Source organism: Hyperolius riggenbachi, chromosome 10 (assembly GCF_040937935.1).
Source record: "Hyperolius riggenbachi isolate aHypRig1 chromosome 10, aHypRig1.pri, whole genome shotgun sequence".
Taxonomy (NCBI): Eukaryota; Metazoa; Chordata; class Amphibia; order Anura; family Hyperoliidae; genus Hyperolius; species Hyperolius riggenbachi.
The window spans coordinates 126,464,348-126,485,334 of record NC_090655.1 but is presented as its reverse complement, the minus strand read 5'-3'; the positions used below and the strand labels follow the sequence as shown (position 1 = coordinate 126,485,334).

Sequence of the window (20,987 nt, the reverse complement as noted above, 5' to 3'; positions counted from 1 at the left end):
ATATATTACTAACTACATGTGAGGAGCTAAGGAGCAAGAGTATAGATGGACAAGAATAGATCATATACACAGATTAGCCAACATATTGAAAACATGATCCCAGAGACATACAGTAGCTGCATATCATGGAATGCCCAGAAAGCCTTTGATTATTCATTCCCCTCCACCACGCCCACCCTCCTGTGGATACCCACCTATTGGGCATGGTCCACATAACAAATATACCATGGCTTCTAGTGCATCGCAGAAAGTGCTAACACTCTGAAGACAGACGTAACACATAACCCCCTTTGCATGCAGTCATGCCGCTATAGTGTGTAGCCATGTCCCCCTCACATTGCACTTTTCACATAAATCTTTATTGAAGAAGATGAAAACATAACAGAGGTGATGTGCTTGATTCAGGACAGGTGAATGTCTACATAAAATTTGCAGATACAGATCAGTTATAAGGCTAAATATACTCTGACAAATCCTACTTGCCAGTAAAAGTAGCACCTTCCATGAAAATCCATAGTGTAAGTTTAAGTACGCTTCAAACGCAGATGCTATCTAAGCATTAAGTAATGATATACCTTCATGAGTATGAATTTTCATCACATTAGTTTAATTGTTTGTTCCCATGGGGGAGTGATTTGGAAGTGTGCATTTACTGTGGTGCTAAGGCCATATAATGTTGCATAGATAATCTTTTAAAATGTATTGGTTATTTTAGGGAAAAGTAAGCCTGCTTGGTCGATAAAATATACAAAGAAAAATTTGCGTGGCTGTCAACCGGTCACTAGAAATTTGTTAAGCAAAGCTATAAGTGGCATTTTGCGTGACCCAGCAAGCTAAACAGTCACCAGCTGCATCACACTGGCCTTCTGTACCGTTTAGGTAAAATGTCAGACTTAGTTTTCTATGAATACCAAAAGCCAAAGTCATGGAGGATAGAGCGTGACAGCAAAGCCACCTGCTAGTAGCATGTGGGTACACAACTGTCAGGTACATCTACACTTGCTGATGTACGTGCACAAAGCCAGAACAATCTAGTTTTCTGCAGGGTAAGGGCTGAGCCCACTGACGCAGTTGTGTCCGCTTTTCAGTTACACATCAGTGTTACATATGCTGAAAAGCGGACAGAAGCGGATACAACTGCGTTAGTGGGCTCAGGCCCTAATAGTCCATTTCTTGCATTATTATTAAATGACCGACACACTTAATATTCATACTGATAAAAATGAGTTTGAGAACTTTTTCTCCTGCATACACCTGAATAATGTAAAGAGAACCTGAGGTGGGGTTCTGACAATGCTATCTGCATACAGAGGCTGGGTCTGCCTATACAGCCCAGCCTCTGTTGCTATCCAGATCTCCCCTAAGTTCCCCCTGCGCTCTGCTATCCCCCATAAATCACAGCCGGGCTGTGTTTACTTCTGTACTGTCAGTCTCGGCTGCTCCCGCCTCCTGCAAAACTCCGGTCCCCGCCCGTGTCCCTTCCCTCCAATCAGCGGGAGGGAAGGGACGCGGGCGGGGACCGGAGCTATGCAGGAGGCGGGGAGCAGACGAGACTGACAGTACATAGGTAAAAACAGCCTGCTGCGACACGCTGCATGTCGACAGCGCGGCTGTGATTTATGAGGGATAGCAGAGCGCAGGGGAAACTTAGGGGGGATCTGGATAGCAACAGAGGCTGGGCAGTATAAGCAGACCCAGCCTCTGTATGTGGATAGCATTGTCAGAACCCCACCTTGGGTTCTCTTTAACAGTAACCTCAATTCATAGTGATACTGTTCTCACCTACTCCATGCTTAAAAGCTGATGTCCTAGAATAAGTTTGTGCTAAAAGTATGCAAATCAATCTCTAAACTACTCCCCAAAATTAACTGAAAACGTTTTAATCAGAATGTCATCAAGGCAGTGAAAGTCTGGGAAATTGATCTGGTCAGTTAAATAGCAGAGTAGGTTGTTAATCCAGTTTCAGCTGCTTTAGTGAAATGAACAGAGCAGGTACTGTAGAGCAGGGCTTCCCAATCCTGTCCTCAAGTACCACCAACAGTGCATGTTTTTGGTACTTGAGGACAGGGTTAACCAGCACTGCTAAGACACTAATTACCCCACTTGTGAATATGGGCAGTTTCCTGAAAAACATGTACTGTTGGTACTTGAGGGCAGGGTATTGAAGCCCTGCACTAGATCGGCAACCATGAGATGATTGCCAAATCAGGAATGGTTTAATGGGTGGAAGCCATTGGTATTTTTCACTTCTAATTAGTTTTGCATTTGGCTACAGTCGGTGATAATACTGGTAGCAGGACGCGATACGTGGACTCTACAGAGTTTGCACAGGTTGTCCATTTCCTCCAGCATGTACATTAATGCATGCCATTTCCAAAAGAGTTGCTGTGTCTCCCAGCACATTTTCAGGGGCATATAGGAGATTCGAGGAGACAAACTGTTATTTTTGTAGAGCTGGTTAGGGCCATCCAAGGTCCTTAACCCAACAGCAAGACCAGTTTGTGCTCCTTTGGGCAAGGAGGAACAGGACTAGCACTGTTACAATTCTACAAAAGGACCTCCAGCAGGCCAATGATGTCATGTGAATGTCTCTGGCCAAACAATCAGAAACAGACTTCTTGAGGAAGACCTCATGGCCCCAACATCCTCTAGCGGGTCATTGCTCACTGCCCAGCACCATGGAGCTTACCATAGTATACTAGAATTGGCAAGTCTGCCACTGGCATCCTGTGCTATTGGCAGATGAGTACATGTGAAAACATGTACTGTTGGTGGGCCTTGAGGATAGGGTTGGGAAACTGTGCTCTACAGGATAGACAATAGCAACTTGACTGCCATTAGGTATTAGGATGAACTCATGCACTAATGTGCTGTCAGGCATGAATACAAGCATGTTTGGGCTATGTAAACTACGGAGTACAATTTTTATATTTGCTGGAATGAAATCTGGCACCCTTTCTTCCTACACATTACCCAGTCCATATCATTATAGTTATCTGGCATAAATCTGATGAGTTTTCAAAGTGTTAATTTATATTTTTTTAACCAGTATATAGCTCAGTATTGCAATGAAATATTCAGTCTGCTTGTTTTCCTAAAGCTTAATTATGATCTCTAGATCAAAGGATGTGCCGCATATACCACAATACCGTAAGCCACAATGGCCTCAATTCTGGTAGGGTTATCAAACAAATTACCTCATGTGAGGTAATTTACCTCATGAGGTAATGACATTTATCAATTCTGGTAGGTTTTAGTCATGTTTTACCTCATGAGGTAAATTATGAAGTAATTCATCAGGTAATTTACCGAAAATGGCTATTCTCATGGAAATTAAGGAGCATTTTAGCACAGAATTTACCGATCATTTTAAGACCTGCCTGTACCTGGAGGTAAAGTCAATTTGTATGCATTTTGCAGTTTTTAGTGGAGTTCCTATTCTTGTTTTACTGTCGTTCCTATTCAGGCCGTGTAATAGAAATGAATTGTAGAAATAAAACTCCAAATATTTACTGGATTTTTTTTTTTTTTATAAGGGATGCCTATAAATGTACTTTTCATAGGTTGCTACATAATCAAATACACCTTTCCCCCTCAAAAAAAAAAAATCTTCCAAAGACTATCCTAACTTATGGAAGACAATTAAAGACTACTATTATATATTTACTGCATGCTTACTGCTGAAATCTTTTACCCCACTTTATGCATTTACCTCAAGTTTTACCTCATGTTTTACCTCATGTTCGGAAATGGAGAAAAATCTTTCAGAATTGCAAAAAAAAAAAAAAAAAAAGAAAATACCTCATGAGGTATTTTACCTACAAAAAATATTTACCTCGCACAGCTACCAGAATTGAGGCTAATCTGTTTTACATAATAATTTTTTGGGGGTGTACATGCTGTATCATCACTTGAAAATAAACTAAGATAGGGGAGCTGAGGACTGATGGAGCTGGTTTGATGCCACGCAGGCACTCTTTCCCCCTGACTCCAAGGCGGTCTGGATGGTGAATAGTCATTAACACTGCCGGGACTTTTGCAGGAGTAGGGTGAGCTGTTTTTGGCTTTGCCCTGCGCCCAAATTTCCCAGTGCTATTTTTGCATGTATGTGGCACGGGGTGAGTGTCGAATGGTTCACTCAGCCATCGCTCAGACAAATTGATCCGCAAGGTGAATTAATGTCTGATTGACCAAGGGGCAGGGGGCTGCTCTACACACCTTAGATTCTCTGTAGAGGCAGTTCTTATCTGTTGCCCCAGCTGAGTTTCATCTAGCATGTGTACAGGGCTTTAATCCCGACTGATGAGAAACTGTCACTTGCATACCTGCTGCTTAACTCTTTCAGCAGAAAAGGAACACAGCATAGTTATTTGTATGCTTGGCACTGTACATATACTAGTCCATCTCCTCACGTCACATGTCACCTTAGGTACATTTTTAAAAGATATGTTTACGTTTATTAGCGTTGCTGCAGTTGTCAGTTCTACCAAATTGTAAATCTATTTGTACCTTTTGTATTGTGTACTAACTAGCCTGTACAGCCTGGTTCTCTACTTTTCACCTTACACTACATACCCAGGGGCGTAACAATAGATCCTGCTAGGGATGCAGCCGCGGGGGGGCCCAGAAGCCACAGGGGGCCCTGTCCTGAGAGACTGACAACTAAGGGCAAGGAGAGAAAAAACGTTCTGCTCTCTGCACATTTTGTTCTAATGACTGCATCTGCTCAGCCACTAATAACGAATCATACAAAGTTTTGTAGATAAAGATTTGCAGACAGTCCCTATTTAGTGTGCAGGGGAGGGGGCCCCATCCAAAGTTTTGCAGGGGGGCCCAGTGATTTCTAGTTACGCCCCTGTACATACCCATTTCTAATCAGGGCATATAAGCACTGGAGGATGTTTATTGTAAAAAAAAAACAAAAAAACTTTGAGCCATCCAGATAAATCTGTTTGCACTGCTACAGATAGTGTACATGGCTAGAATTGCTGTGTTGTAGCTCATCACTTTACATAAAAGGTAATTTATATTTTAATTTACAAACCTGTTTTTTTTTTTAATGCCTTTTTATGAAGTGTGCCACCTATGACTGTGTTTATTTGTAGAAACCCATTTTATCAGTAGGTAAAAGCAGTAGAGTGTTGTACTGTGTTACCTGTCAGTAAAAGCAAGAAGTTTAGAATCAGGATGATAGCATTTATTGGCAAACTTAGAGATAAATAAACAGTAAGCTTTCGGCTAATAATAAGCCTTCACCAGACTGAAGGCTTATTATTAGCCGAAAGCTCACTGTTTATCTCTAAATTAGCCAATAAATGCTATCATCCTGATTCTAAACTTCTAATCAGTATATAATACAGAGCTAAATGTCTGGGACATCATGAGCTACCTTGGTATTCCTAGGTAAGGGCTTATTTCCACTGGGAGCTGAGTCTGTTTCCATTTCGGCCTCTGCTCCCACTCTGCTGCATAGCCACAGCCCGAATTGCTAAGTCCTGCATGTGATTCAGCTGACTGCTGCAGGAATCTGCAGCATGTCCTTAAAGAGAACCCGAGGTGTGTTTAAAGAATGTTATCTGCATACAGAGGCTGGATCTGCCTATACAGCCCAGCCTCTGTTGCTATCCCAAACCCCACTAAGGTCCCCCTGCACTCTGCAATCCCTCATAAATCACAGCCATGCTGTGAGGCTGTGTTTACATTTGTAGTGTCAGTCTCAGCTGCTCCCCCGCCTCCTGCATAGCTCCGGTCCCTGCCCCGTCTCTTCCCTCCAATCAGCAGGGAGGGAAGGGATGCAGGCGGGGACTGGAGTTCTGCAGGAGGCGGGGAGAGCAGCAGACTGACACTATAGAGATAAACACAGCCAGCTCTGACAAGCTGTTTGTCAGCAGCGTGGCTGTGATTTATGAGGGATTGCAGAGTGCAGGGGGACCTTAGGGGGGTTTGGGATAGCAACAGAGGCTGGGCTGTATAGGCAGATCCAGCCTCTGTATGCAGATAATATTCTTCAAACCCACCTCGGGTTCTCTTTAAGGGGAGATTTGTTTTTGTTTAAAAATATATATAAACCGTGCTCAGTGCCCTTAAAGGTAGCCATTCATCATTCGACGTATGGGCAGATGGACTATGAGACTGATCCCTCTCTGATACAATCTGATCAAAAAGGATCTGTTGCCTGCCCATACACCATAGACTGATTTGCGATAAAAGTCAGCATGAAATCTTTATCAGAAGTCTGCCTATTGCTTTCGACACCTCCCAAGTGTCAGGTGTGTGTGTGTGTCTGTGTGTCTGTGTGTGTGTGTCTGTGTGTCTGTGTGTCTGTGTGTCTGTGTGTCTGTGTGTCTGTGTGTCTGTGTGTCTGTGTGTGTGTGTGTGTCTGTGTGTGTCATCTCTTAGTCATCTCTTAGTCATCTCTGATATTCAACATCACTGTGAGTACCTGTATGACGTGGCACTAGGCACAAGTAGTGACTTCCTACATGAGCCTGGTGCTACATGGTACAGGCACCCAATATTCCAGCTTGTCCGTTCAAGCCTGAATTTGGACAGAAATCAATCGAGAGGCCATGTTGCGGCACAGATTCTCTTCCAATTTAATAAAATTATCGAACAAGATGGTTGAGTAGGCTGCAATATTGAGTGGTGTATGGGCACCTTCACAGTCCTGTATTGCTTGGGGGAGCGCGTACCCAGAGGGTAGTGCAGTGAAAAACTGCTGCCTTTCAGCCTTCAGAATGTTTTGTCTTGCGAGCCCAACATAGAAAAGTCACTTCATGTGTTCAATACTCTGTAAGAAATTACCAATATTTAGTCAAATAGGAGCTAGGGACCAAAAATAAATAGGATCAGATATTCAGGAAATCATGTTTTGCATTAATTGTATGCCATTACAAATCAGGCAGGTGACCATTCTAAATTGCAACTGCAAAACACTGACCTTCAAAACTTAATTATCTCTGTGTGTCATGACCACAAGCTTCAACTCCTAATTTAACTGGTGTTCTTACTCACGTAAAATGCCAGGCTGACACCGCTAGAATCTATTTCTTCTTTCTCCCTTACATGAGTTTTTAATTAATAATAAAAGAAGTGCCAAACTTAATATGAAAGCAGTTAGCATTTTATATTAAAGCTGAGATTCAGGATTTCTTTTTTTATAATCTATAAATGTGTTGTGGCAGCATACATAAATTTCCTTACCACTGTCTTTTATTAAATCTGCTATTGTGTCCCAGTTATGTGAGGTTTGAGTAAACAAAGGGTCTTATCTGTCATTAATTGGCAAACATCCTCTCAAGACCCCTGATAAATGTTCTGTGGTAAATAGTCATTTAGATGCCTTAATTACATCTGCAAAACAATCTACTGTATGTACAGTCGTCTAATGTTCAGGGTATGTATGCTGTGTGTTTATAACATCTTGTCAGCATAAAAAAATAGAGTAGTGATGGTAAAGTTGATGCAAATGTATGCAAATTTATGCTGCTTGAAAATGAACCAATCAAATCTTGCTGAGGTGAAATTTGATTGGTTCATTTTCAAGCTGCATAAATTTGCATCGACTCGAAGGTATTTGCATCTACCTGATCATCACTAGAATAGTCTGAAGAAGGCTGATTAGCCGAAAGCTTATAGTTAGACAATAAATGGTATCATCCGAATTCAAAACTTCTTTTATTAAAAGCACTGTAAAAAGGAACAAAGGGTGGAAGAGAATGGTACCATGTTTATACATTGTATTATCGCCGTTCCGAGGTCTCCTTTCCTTTGTGACTGCTTATTGATGTCAGGAGTACTCATAGATAGATGGATAGATTAATTTTGACCATATATCTATAGGCTTACATTAAAAAAGGGTGTTGTGCTATTTTGGGTGCCAAAGGAAGCCACTAGGAGAATATTGGTAAAATTACCTTGTTCTGACACAAGCCCTCACTGTACAATCCCCCCAATGCAAAATAATCTGATATTTAACTCTTACCCTAACTTACCCTTACACGAGCCCTCCCTCTACTGATGCATAACCCTAACCAGTGCGCCGGCCACAACATGCCTAACCCTATTGACTATGAAACACAGAATGATGGATACGGGTCTCCTAAACATGATGTGGACTTAAACCTCAACTTTTAATGCATTGTTGCCTGTCTAGTCTGTCTCATTGTCTCTCTGTAGTGTATATCCTCTCATGAACAGTATCTTTATATATTATCTGTTGAAACTTTATTGCAGATTGCCACAATTTAAAGAGGAAGCTAAAAGTTATGTGGGGGCTAACATGAAAAAGGTAGGTTCATTTTTTTCCTTTAATTATGAAGTTTCCAGGTTTGCACGTTTATCATAGTGTTGTTCGTAGAATTGGGCATTTTATTTGTGAGAAAAGTGATTTATAGGTTGTTTTTTTTTGTCTTCGTTTTTACTTTGATTTTCCTGACCATTTTAAGTATTATTCTTTGTTTTACATTTTCCTTATCAATGTTTGTTTCTTTTCTATGTTTGTATTACCCTTTTATTCATGTGGTCTTCGTGTATATGTAAAGGTAGCTTTCGTTTTGAGTAATGTCTAGTGATGGTCAGTACACTTGTGCTTTAAGATCGAGTTATATTCATCTTACTGTCATCACACAAAATTCTGTACTTTGGTCACCTTCATCAAGGAGAAGAACAACATACCTTTTACCTTTTGATTGTGAACGCCTAATCTTGGCCTCTTAGGCTCCTTTCATACTACTGTATATACTTTGCATTGCGCATCCTGAAAAATAAGATTGCAACGGTGATGTAATGTTGCATCGCCACCTACCAAGGAGATGCAACATGTACCATGTAGCAAACAGTCCACAGACTTTATGCATGCACCGCATTCGTCTGTAACGCACTTCATGTTGTGCATTATTCCATCGGAAAGTGTTGCATTGCAAATGTAACAGTGTAAAAGCACCTGCGCTGTGCCCATAAAACACGCCTCTTTCATCCTTTTGGCCTACACTTGTATCCTATTTACCTCCTTCTCTGCCTCTCAGATCTCGCACATGTGCGCCTGTGCCACTTCACTACAGTCCTCAGCAGCGAGATCTGAGAGGCGGTAACAGGATAAGGGCGTATTGCCTGGCATCAATGACACCCGGCGTATAAAATGACCCCTGATTTTCAAGGGTTAAAAAGTAGTCTTATACACCAGAATATACAGTAATTGCATCATTGTCAAGTGTGCTACGATGCAATGGATGTAGTGTGAAAGAAGCCTTAAAGGGAACCTGGGGGATACTCACCTCGGTAGGGGGAAGCCTCAGGGTCCCAATGAGGCTTCCCCCTCCGCTGTAGCTGCAGGCAATCCAGCGCTGGCTCCCCCAAAGTCTCCAGCGAGCCAGTCTTGACAAGCCTGAGAAGCTGAATTTATTTACCTTCCCTGGCTCCAGCGGGGGCGCTGTTGCAGCTCTCAGCACGGAGATAGGCAAAAATAGCCGATCTCTGTCGGGTCCGCTCTACTGCGCGGGCGCAGGAGGCCTGCGCAGTAGAGCAACCCGACAGCGATCGGCTATTTCCGCCTATCTCCAAGCGCAAAGCCAATACTGCGCTGGAGCCAGGAAGGTAAATATTTACATCCCCGCTGTTCGGAGGGCTAGAGCGAGATCGCCGTGGGACACAGGAGGACGGGGGAAGCCTCATTAGGATCCCGGAGGCTTCCCCTACCGAGGTGAGTACCCCCCAGGGGAACTTTTAGTCGTTACAGGTCTTTAAGTAGATATCCATGTAATGTGCATTTAGAAACAAACTGGGTGAAGGCTGGAACCTTTTATTTTCCTTGTATTTCTGTATCTGTGTTGGGTAGATTTCCCATCATGTTCTGTGGTGATTAGATTGCTGCAATCTCTGCATCAGGCCCCTATGAGGAGCTGGATTTGATATGTAAAATTGCAATGTATTAATTGCCAGTATGGGAACCAAGAGCTCTACATCACTGGCGGGGTTGGTGATGCAACACTATTTCTTCTCCGCTTGATCAATGCTGCAGCGCTCAGTTGCTTTATAAATCATTTACAGAATCCCTAGACCATACAGCCTATCATCAGTTCATCATCAAAGGACCACGATCGTAAAACATGTAAAATACAGGTGTATACAGATGTAGTAATGTCCATTACTACTACCTGTTGTAATCTATTATACTGTAGATCACATTGTTACCACTTACTGTAATGAACGGCTTCCCGAATAGGTGGCAAAAACTGTTTTCCTAGCACTTTCTGGAGCTTTGTGTCCGCCAGGAGAAAAGTGCTGATAACAGACAGATTAAGCAGAGAAGAATGAAACTAAAAGCAGGGTAGGTGTTTACCGTCATGTTCCCACTGATAAATGTAATAAAATACATGAGGATGCTTCGTCTCTGGTTCTCTTTAAGGCCTCTTGCACAATGCATGCGATTCTGATTTGCGATATTTTTTTTTATCGGTAATGCATGCTGCCTTTTTGCTGTGTTTTTCTTTTTATAGCATCTAGGGAAAATCTGAATCGCAAATCGGATTTGCACTGTGCAGGAGGCCTAATGGTGCCCAACTGCCCATACATAGTACAATAAAAACGTTAGATTTTCCCGTTTATTCGATCTAAATGATCGAATCGAATGAAAGTTGAAAATATTTTATTTTTCGATCAAGAAATTCAAACGAGTATCCTTTTTTTCGAGAAAAATCTGATTGGACATGCTGGAAAAATCTTTATATTCGATCTAATGGAATAATCGAACTAAACCATCTAATCGAAAAAAATGAAAAAGTTGTACCATGTATGGGCACCTTTAGACCTCTTTTCTCCAAACTAAATGAGCACAGTTTATCTAACCTCTCTTAATATGTAAGACTTCCATCAGTGGTCAGTTTTGCTACAAAATTGCAATATCGTTCCTGTAATGCATTGCTCAGAACTGCATTCCATATTCCAGATGCAGCCTTCCGAGAGCTAAACAGGGTCAGTATTCTACTGGCACCTCGCGTTTTTATTTCCCATTTTAATGCATCCCAAATGTTATCTGCTTTAGCTGCAGCTGCTTGGAATTTACTACAATTATTTAACTTGTCAACCAGTACTCCTAAATCCCTCTCCAAGTGTGGTGCCCCATCTGTATTCTGTGTATTGTGTATGGGGCTTAACCATTGGTACGACCAAAATTCATGACTTTACATTTTTTCAACACAGTTTTTACTTTGTCATTTGCTTGCCCACTATCTTCCTTTCACGTTGGTAATTCTGCACCACTTTGTGTCATCTGAAAAAATGTTGCTCCATTTTGAGCAGCTGAAGGGCCAGTTTATGCAGGTGACACTTTTGTGCCGGGATGGGTTGACGATGCAGGTGTGACATGTCTGCTTCCTCACCTCCCATGTAACTTGTCTTGCACACCTGTTGGCAGGCTAATGACTGGATTAGGATGCTGAAGATGACCTGTAGTTGTGGTGTCATATTCTTGTCTCATAAATGCAGACTTTTTTTTTTTTTTATCATTTTATTTAATATAGTAATACTACAGTTGAAGTGACCAGGCCATATTATTTGCTTAGGCTACATGTTGTTTGAATGCCTGTGGATGTAATACTGGTGTAGCAATTCATTATTCGATCTTTTCATGATTACACAGCTCCACATTAAAAATGCACTGAATCTGTTTTTATTACGGTGTATTAGTTTTTTTTTAAGTTATTGAGAAAAAGTTTTTGACTGAGAGCAAGTATTTCTGTACACACATCTTTGAATTGAATTTTTTAAAAAAGAATGGAACTGTAGTCAAAAAATTTACCTCTGCTTCAATGGGTTATCCAAACCATTAGAACTTCCAGTTCCAATTATTCTACACAGACACGCATTTATACACACACTCACTTACTCACGCTCTCCCTCGATTTAGCTAACATTCCCGATTGATCACCTGATCCAAAATTAATAAAAACATTGATCAGGCAGCTGTATTGCAGCACTGGTTCTCCTCAGATTGGATAAAAATTATCGAATTCTGAGATTGATCGGCCTGCAAAATTGAGAGATGTATGGGCACCTTTGCAAAGAAGTTTGTCAGTTACATTCCAAACCTTTTCCCAGAGTCTTTTATAAAGAATCTGGGAAAAGGTTTGGCATGTAACTGAAAAACTTCTTGCCTATGCTTGCTCATCCTTATCAACTGTAATTGGTGATTTTAAATCACTAATTACAGTTAAGGATGAGCAAGCAAAGCAAATAGATTGTTTTTAGGATTCATGAAGACTGTAAACAGAGAATAAAGAGTTTCCGTCAGTTTTGTTGTAGTTTTGTTGGCTCATAGACTGCTGTTCTATCAAGCCAAATATTATAATTGTATGGCTCAGGAATATGATTATTACCTGGCTGGCTAGGCTTGCACTCCTGAACTTTTGTACCATGTCAGATGTTGCTAGGCTAGACGAAATAGCAGTCTTCTTCTCCTGTCCCATGATTGCCCATGAGGAAAAGTCAGGAATGGGCTGGAATGGGGTCAGCGGTCAGTCTCTGAGCACAGTACTGACTCTGCTAACCTTATGTGTGCTGCTGCTCAGAGATTGAATCTTTGTGGCCTGCAATGCAGCTACATCTTTATTTCCTCCAACTGTGTGTAATCTCTACTTCCTCCCTACTGTGTGTAATGAAACATAACATTTGCTCACTCCCTTGCAGCGTCTTTGTTCAAATAAATAACACCTCCATGCATTCTTCTTGCAAGTTCTGAAGTGTTAAATGTGACTTTTATAAACACGCTGGGATGGGTGTGGGAAGGAATACTGCTTTATTACATACAAAATAGTGGGATTCTGCAGAATTATAGCTGCAGTCCTGGTCGGTCGCAAAGAGTTGATCTTTCAGCAGTACAAGGGGGTGGGAGGGGCTAGAGGTCTGAAATATGTTATATGAGCAATGACATTATCTTATAATCTCCCTTATACTAACAATGAAATATACAGAACTTTGCTGTATGGTGGTGCTGAGCTTGGATAATATTGCTCCCACAACTCACTGTAGATAAATTTAGACATGCTTAATAGTAACGAACACCCTATAATTTGTTTTGCTTGGGGTAAATGCATAAAAGGTCTGTAAAGGCATAATGAAAGTTCTTCTAATTTGCCTTTGCAAAATTAGGAGAAAAGAACCTACATATTGTAAATGCTTCTGCATTGATCTGCTTTGTTATAATTTGTTTTTTTTTAAATGTCGCCATGTTTGTTTCTTCATTCAGTAAAGTCCCTTCCACCTCTGTGCTCCTTTGTTTTGTCTTTGTTTCAATCATGCATTTACCTGTTTTCTGCAGATCTCCTCGTGTCTTCTCTGCAAAGTGGAGACTAATAGTGGTGAACAGTCCAAAAACCTCAACCAGTTAGAGAGGGTACTCCTTTTTAAGAGCCTAAAGGTCTTGCTTCTGTTCCTCTTCCTCTGTACAATGTGTTACTAAGACACAGGAATCCTGTTTTTTTGTGTAGCTTGTTTGCTTCTCTTCCATTCTCAATCTAACCTGGCATGGCTTTTTGATGGATGCATGAGGCATATGGGGCTTTGCAGTGTTGGGACTTCTGCTGATCTAGAAGGTCACTGGCTAACTCATGCTTCTGGAATGTAGATGCTAACTTTGAATGGATGAATCCACTGTTTCCATTTGTATTGTGCAGATTTGTGCCAGCGTACAGATAAGTGGTTAACAAAAAGTATTTACTTATACAGCGAATTAATAAAATAATATAGTGGGGATCAGAATTGACAGGAGATATGGTTTTTTTTTATACTTAATTACATGATTATCTATATCTGAATATTAACATTTTAAAAGATGGGTAGTTACAAATGGACTTCTTGGAGAAGCATGCTTGCATCAGCTTGCTTATGAAGTGCGTGTTCCCTTGCTTAGCTTGGCTTTATTTGCTGGAGGATGACTGTTTAGCGGAGAAGCTCTTTGAGGCCTACAGTTGCTGCCATATCAGCTGCCTGATTTCTTGTTGATACTGGGTGCGGACTCCGAGCTCCTCATTGTTCATAACCATATCAGATAACATAGCTCTGTAGTTAAAAAGCATATGAATATTGGGGGCTGTTATTTGATATGTGTAAGGGGAGGCAGCTCACAGGGTTGCAGCTTTCCTTCCTGATAGAGCCTTATTTTGGCTCCAGAATCATCCTCTTGCACAGCAAATAAATGTTAATGTGAACAAATAAAAATCCCCCATAAATTAATTTGAAACATTTAGCACAAAATTACTCACTGTTTTTGCAAGTGATTTTGAGGGCCCATTCACACTTGGGCGGTTAGTGGGTGATTCCTGCTAATCGCTGAAGAGATAGCGTTTTTTAAAGCAGTAGCGCAGTTGTAACCCCATGGCAGTGATCTCACTTCCGCGATTGCCGCCGATCGCGGGCGTTTCGCAATTAACGGCAATCTCAAAACCTGTTACCTGCAGCATTTTCCCGTGATTCTTGAGCGATCGTGATAGTGATTTTACTGCACTAATCACGGTAAAATCAACTGCGTAAAACTGTAGCACTTGCATCTGACAAGTCTGAATGGGCCCTGGCAGCGCTGGAAGAGAGAGCACTAGCAGAACACACAAGGATTAGCTCACTGAACTCTATAAGCATTAGATGGTTTTCATCTGTAACTGCCGATTGTAGCTGCCTCTGCCCGAGACTCTATCCTGGGTACCGCTGTACCTCCCATCGTCTTCAATGTGTTTACAAGTGATCTGACTGGCCGATGGGCTCTGACAAGCATAAGCTAAGGGCATTGTTCTCCTATTTGCCCTGCCTGCTCTCTGCTGCTCAGTTGACCTTCCTCCCCCCCCATCAACAGAATGCGTTGCTAGCATGTATACTAGAGAAACGTCTGTACAGAATTTGGCCCTGAAAAGCCCCCTGAAGAATCTAGTCCTGATCCCTGTGGTTGATAGTGCTGGTAGTTTTGTGCGAGGCTTAAAGGGTACCTAAAGTGAATAAAAGATACCAGTTTAATTTACCTGGTGCTTCTTCCAGCCCCCTGAAGTCCTCCTGGCCCCTCACTTCCATTTCATGATGGTCCATTCAGCAGCAGTGCCCTTCTGAAAGCCTGGTGACTGCCAGTTGTGGGCTACTTTGCATGCATGTCTGGGACCAAGCGCCTCCTCAATTGTACACACGTGGCTGGAAGTGTTCTGCACATGCTCCGTTCCAGTTTTTGCAAACTGCAGAACACTCCCGGCCACAAGAGCATGATCAGGAATTGTGCATGCAACTGTAAGAAGGCCACTGGAAGAAGCCCCAGGTAAGTTAAACTGGCCACCTTTATTTCGCTTTAGGTTCCCTTTAAGTTAAAGTTAATCTTATTACTCTTTTCATAGTGTAATTACTCAAGCTATGTAAGCACTAGAGATGTGCAATGAGATGCCCGTTCCAAGCTGTATAGCGTTTGCATAAAATAAATACTTAAATCCAAGTGGTAACACTACCGACAAGGACCTTGTTTTTGGCTTTTGACTTTTAGTGAGGCTGTTCGAGATGAGCATAATTAGAGAATAGTGGCATGAAGGCATCTCATTTACCTTGCATTGTATTCAAAATGTGCCAATTTCATTATCTAGTGATTTAGCTGAATCGTGACATAGTAGACCACAATTGTTCTGATTGTATGAATGGCAGTCATGCTGGAAAAAATGTGTGTTGCATTGAAATGTAGTGCAACACGCAAATATAGTGTGAAAAGGGCTTCAGTCCAGCAAGAACCAGTGTCAGGTTTATTGCTGGTTCTGATTGCATCATGTCCAAGTGTGCAAATATTTTAAATGAGGATCCAGACATACCCAACCTTTTTGATCTACTTAGCCTTTTCCAGACAACAGTGAAGCACAATAGAGGCCCTTCAGCTGTACTTAAATTGCCCTCTTCAGTTTCGTACCAAACTTTGCTTGTATGGGAATGAAGGTTGAACAAGAGAATAGTCACTATACACTGTCACTTTCAAAGATCACAGATTAGATAACATTAAATGTACTGAAGGGTTGTTGAAATTAACTCCTCTTTGATCAGTTTTGCTCAAACTTCGATTGGGAAAGACTTGAGTTTCAGGATATGAGTGGATTCATGTGCATGAACTACATAGGCACTTTCAAGTAAACCTGTAAGGAGAATAACATGGAAGCTGCCATTGCTGAGCAATTTCTAAAAAAGCTAAATTCCTGGCTGTGTAGTTGCTTTTCTGTGTTCTTTTGCTGAACTAGAAAAGGTACACAAATGAGGGGTTCCAGTTTTCTCTAAAAATCCTGCTTCAGGTGGGCTTCCCAGAGTTGCGACGATAGGATCGGCATCATAGCTAGGAAATTTGCATTTTCAGGATGAGGCCTCCACACTTCCTGTATGGTGGGTTTATTTTGTTAAAAATGTGCATTTTGGTAATTTTTGGCATGTTTTGTTTACAGTACATCTTTCTCTAGATTTTTTTTTTTCCAAAATAAACTAAAAGGCTGAAAGCACGGGAGTCCAGCTTACCATTAGGCAAGGTTTTGTATAGGAGTATATAGCAAATTAGTTTATGGGAATTTTATGTTTGCATTTATCTGTCAAGTTATACTCTGGTGTCTACTTTGTAGAAATCACTTGTCACTGTTAACTGTTTCAGGCACACTGAGGTGGCTCTGCATAGAAAAAAGGCAGTTAATTCTCCATGTTTTATGCTTAGTGTTGATGTCACAAACAAGACAGCAACTACCACCGAGACCAAAAAAATCAGGTAGCACAAACCAGCTATGAGAAGAAAGTCAAGTTGGAGATGGTAGTACCGTGGTAAGCATGGTTGGCAATTTAAGATGCAGATACACATTTAATATAATGACATAGTTGGAGGTGAGTGTTGCCACTCGCCAAAGGCCTACTCCTCATTTTAGGCTGTGATGCATATGGCCAGCGATTTCACATGGAACTGCTACCAAACCACCTCTTCATTTTTAATAGTCAAAATAGTAAGCACAGTGAAACAAGTCAAATTTAACAAGGGACAGGTCTAAGTTTTTTTCTTCTATCTGGATTAGGCTTGATTGCTGCAAGAAATATGGCATCAGCCATTTGAATATTCGAAAATAATGCTATGAATAAAAGCTGAATACATTTGGAACCACGGATCACCCTCTTACAAGGGCAGGCCACAGGAGAACTGTATAGTCCACATGGTGGTGGCATCTTGGTTTTGAAGCCTTTGGTTCTGTCAGACTTGCAGTCAGGTGTCTGACAGGACCTCAGGTCTGAAAGCTCTCAGGTGCTCCTAGCCCAGGTATGCATGTTGTTGTGCCCTAACCTTCACGTCTTGGTGTGTCAACCAGTCCCCTGTCTGCAATCCCAGTGTTTAGCTGTAGGCTTTTTACATGAGTTACTAATTATGGCTCGTGCCATTTTTTCTTGAGGCTTACAATATCTTTTGGAAAAACAAACGAGTTCAGGTAAGGAGGCTTGTAAATTCCCCCTGTCTCCTCCCTCATAAGTTTCCCCGCCCCTTGTGAATATTTGTACGTGTATCAACACTTTTGCTGCATTGCAGTCAATCCGTGTTCAGTTTATATCCAAACTAATGTGAATTGTTTTGTTGCCTGCAGTAAACCGTATGCTATTACATTTATATTACTAAAAATCAACGGTTTAATGAAAGTTTGTCTTGTATCTCCACAAAATGTTTGCGGCTGATGCCATTTTTATAGAGAATTAATGTATTTGTTACATAGTGGAGGGATTATGTATAATGTGGTAACAGATCTGTACACCAGAGACCTCATATTGTAGGGAAGAAACACTCTATGAAGTGGTCTTCTGGTACACCTCTCGAATTGCCTTCAGACATTCTGATTCAATTGGTCATCTTGGTCATCTTCAAGATCACAAGCAAGGCAAAGGTCCTGAAAGCATTGAGCACTAAAGTTTGAGAAATTCGGACAAAGCCCTGGACAAACATTAGGATTAGGATTTTTTTACTTCGATCGATTATTATAACCCATAAATTAATAGTATGGCTCAAAAATAGAGTGGCCATTTTGACGAACAATAATTTCTTATCGGCTGATATTTCGATTGAATTTTTAAAATGAATTGATTGAGTATGTTGGGTTATTTCATTCGATGGAACAAATATCGGGAGCTTTTAATTATGTATGCAATTAACCTTTACTCACTCTTGATTCATCAGGGTGCTTATTTTGTGATCAAAATAGCCTCCGATCGATTGGTGGAAAAATGGAACAAAAATTAACCCTAGTGTATGGGAAAAAAATCAATTCATGTTCCACCGATTAATTTATTCTTAATCGATTCTAAGAATCGAAAAGTCAATCGATCATCCTATAATCAATCAGTGTATGGCCAGCATTAGTTAGCCAAAGCAGCCATTTAGATTATTTTGGCCAAAGTCTCCCTAGTGATCTTTGACAATTATGGACATTAGTCTAAGCTACATATACTGTCCTATGTAACGAAGAAAAGAAACTTTGGTCTTACTCTCACAGTCAATTAACTTAAAGTCCTGTATGATTCAAAAGGCATAGATCTGTCTCAGATACATACATAGTTGCAGTAATAAATGCCAGACTAAAGGTGCGTACACGCAGGCGACTATAGTCATTTGAAACGATCGTTCCCCGATCGTTTCAAATGACGATCGTTTAAAAAAAAGCAACCAACGATCATTAAGTCTAACGACGGACGAGCTAGATCGTTAACGAACGATCTAGCTTGGCGGATTTTTACCAACGACTATCATTTGCAAAATTAGTACATCGTTGGAAACGGTCGTTCGTACTAGGCTTAACATGCGCATTTTGCTATTTCTCCATGAAACTTCTCATTTTTATGCGCAAGCGCAATAGTTGCTTTACGTGATGTAACGTTCGTTCTAACGATCAGATCGTTACACACATTTTAAAACTAACTTTACTTAGGTCGTTCTTTCATCAATTTAAAGTTCGTTCGTCGTTCTCAACGAACGATCGTTGTCGTATGTGTGTACGTAGCATAAGCAGGTGGCTATTCAGTTTTAAATGCTTCTAGGGATGGAGATGTCCTGATTGGGTGTGGCAAGGAGTTCCAAAGGGTGGGGGCAGCCTGACTGTTGGCTCTGGCTCTAAAGGTTTGAGTTGGACTTTGGGAGTAGACAAGTTACTAGATGCTGTTGATCTGAGGCAGTAGGAGCTGGAATGCAGTCTCACATTGCCACAATCTCACAGAATAGACTTTGTTTATCATCATAGAAGTCGGGGGGGGGGGCAGGGGGAGGGGCGTGATATCTGTTATGAGTGATATTTTTGGCTGTCATAAATCTAACGTTTGTACAGGGCTTAAATTCTATGCTCTGTTTTACTTTGCTTGAGGCTTATGGCTTTACAATTATTAGTTCAAATACATTTGCTTATTAGTTATGAACACTTATTGGGCTCACAATGATAGGATGTTAATTTAACATACAGGAGATGTTTTTTACAGTCAATTACATTTTCATGTAATTTGCACTTTCGTGTGTTTTTAGCTGTGGGAGAAAGTCGTGAAAGTGATTGATGGTAGAATGTAAAACTAAAGAGCATCTTATTTCAAGTGATGAAAGAGGAGATGAAGTGTTTCTAAACATAGGTGTATACTGTTAGATCTGGTAAAAAAACAAACAAAAAACAAAATCTGCCTAGTATCAATTGTTTGCCACTTGCCCCACTCCATAGTTGATCTCTCAGCAGAGGTTTGATCCAATTTAATTTGTGCATAAGCTAGCTTTGTATTGCGTGCTACACAGCAAAGTTAATGCAGCTTGTCTGCTCTTGCCTATAAGCCCGCACGCTCCAGGTTGATCAACTTGTCAAAGAATGTCCTTTTCCAACCACTGTTTGATTCATTAAACAACCATCAAGAAGAGGGACTTGATGTTATTTTTTGTATGGAATCCAATGTGTAAGCTGTTATACAATTGGTATGGTCTATGCCTCCATTATGGCAAAAAAATACACTTTGCAATCTGGCTGTGCAATGTTTGTGCAAATGTGTTAAGTGTAAAGCTGGAAGACATACCATACAATTTTCATTTCAGATCCTATTTCTGATCGAGAAAATGACCAGATAGCACACAAAAAAAAAAACAAAAAAAAAAACATATACAGCCTACTGACTGCAAGCAACCGATCCCAGCTCAAAATTTAACTTTCTCATTTAGAAGCAGATCAGACATGCTGAAAAAAATTAATCCAAATACTGGCTATTGCTTGTTGTGCATGTCCTTTCGATTCATCTTCGATCTATATCCATTCGGAAATATAACTGGCAATCCTATTGGAAAATGCATGTGTGTGTGCTAGCATTCTTCTATATCCGGTCGATGTCCAATCTGAATATCTATCTGATCACTTACTGAACACTTTGTCAAGTTTGACAGTTTCACATTAATGTTAGGGCTAGTTCACAGTCGTCAGTTGTGTTTCAGAATAATTCTGTATGGCAACTCACTGCCCATACAATTCTATGGGCCTGTTCACAGTACTGCTTTGTAACTGATCCCACTATTCTAACTCGCATGCAGGCTTTGTTTTAAAGTCTATAGGCCTCAATTCACTAAGCTTCACTCCTGTCTTTAAAGAGAACCAGAGATGAAGCACCCTCATGTATTTTACCTTATAAATCAGTGGGAACATGACAGTAAACACCTAATCTGCTCTTTGTTACATTGTTCTCTGTTTAATTTGCCTGTTATCACCTCTAAGATAAGAATCCCGACTAAGCAGTCGGCTGGCTTTGCTACAGAAAGATTATAGCTGAGACTGTGTTCTTTTGTGTCTTTTCAAGTCCAAGCCTGCCCCCTGCTGGCTTTGCTCAGAAATCATTATAGCTGAGTCATTATAGCAAAGCCAAACTCAATGCTCAGTCCGGGATTCTTATCTCAGCTAGATAACAGACACTTTTAGCAGTGAGGATGGAACAGAGAGCAGGGTAGGTGTTTTCTCTAATGTTCC

General features: G+C 40.9%; 1 protein-coding gene across 10 annotated transcripts in view; it reads left to right on the top strand.

Annotated features, from left to right (window-relative positions):
- Window positions 1-20,987, top strand: part of GBF1 (golgi brefeldin A resistant guanine nucleotide exchange factor 1) — a 303,641-nt gene that overhangs the window by 176,676 nt on the left and 105,978 nt on the right. For 5 of the 10 annotated variants that reach the window (XM_068257933.1, XM_068257936.1, XM_068257934.1 and 2 more), the window contains exons 8-10: window positions 8,236-8,290; window positions 13,316-13,390; window positions 17,418-17,453. In XM_068257933.1, the coding sequence (XP_068114034.1) occupies window positions 8,236-8,290; window positions 13,316-13,390; window positions 17,418-17,453 (166 nt within the window). The remainder of the gene's footprint in view (window positions 1-8,235; window positions 8,291-13,315; window positions 13,391-17,417; window positions 17,454-20,987) is intronic. The other 5 variants (XM_068257939.1, XM_068257941.1, XM_068257940.1 and 2 more) reach the window with 2 other exon arrangements.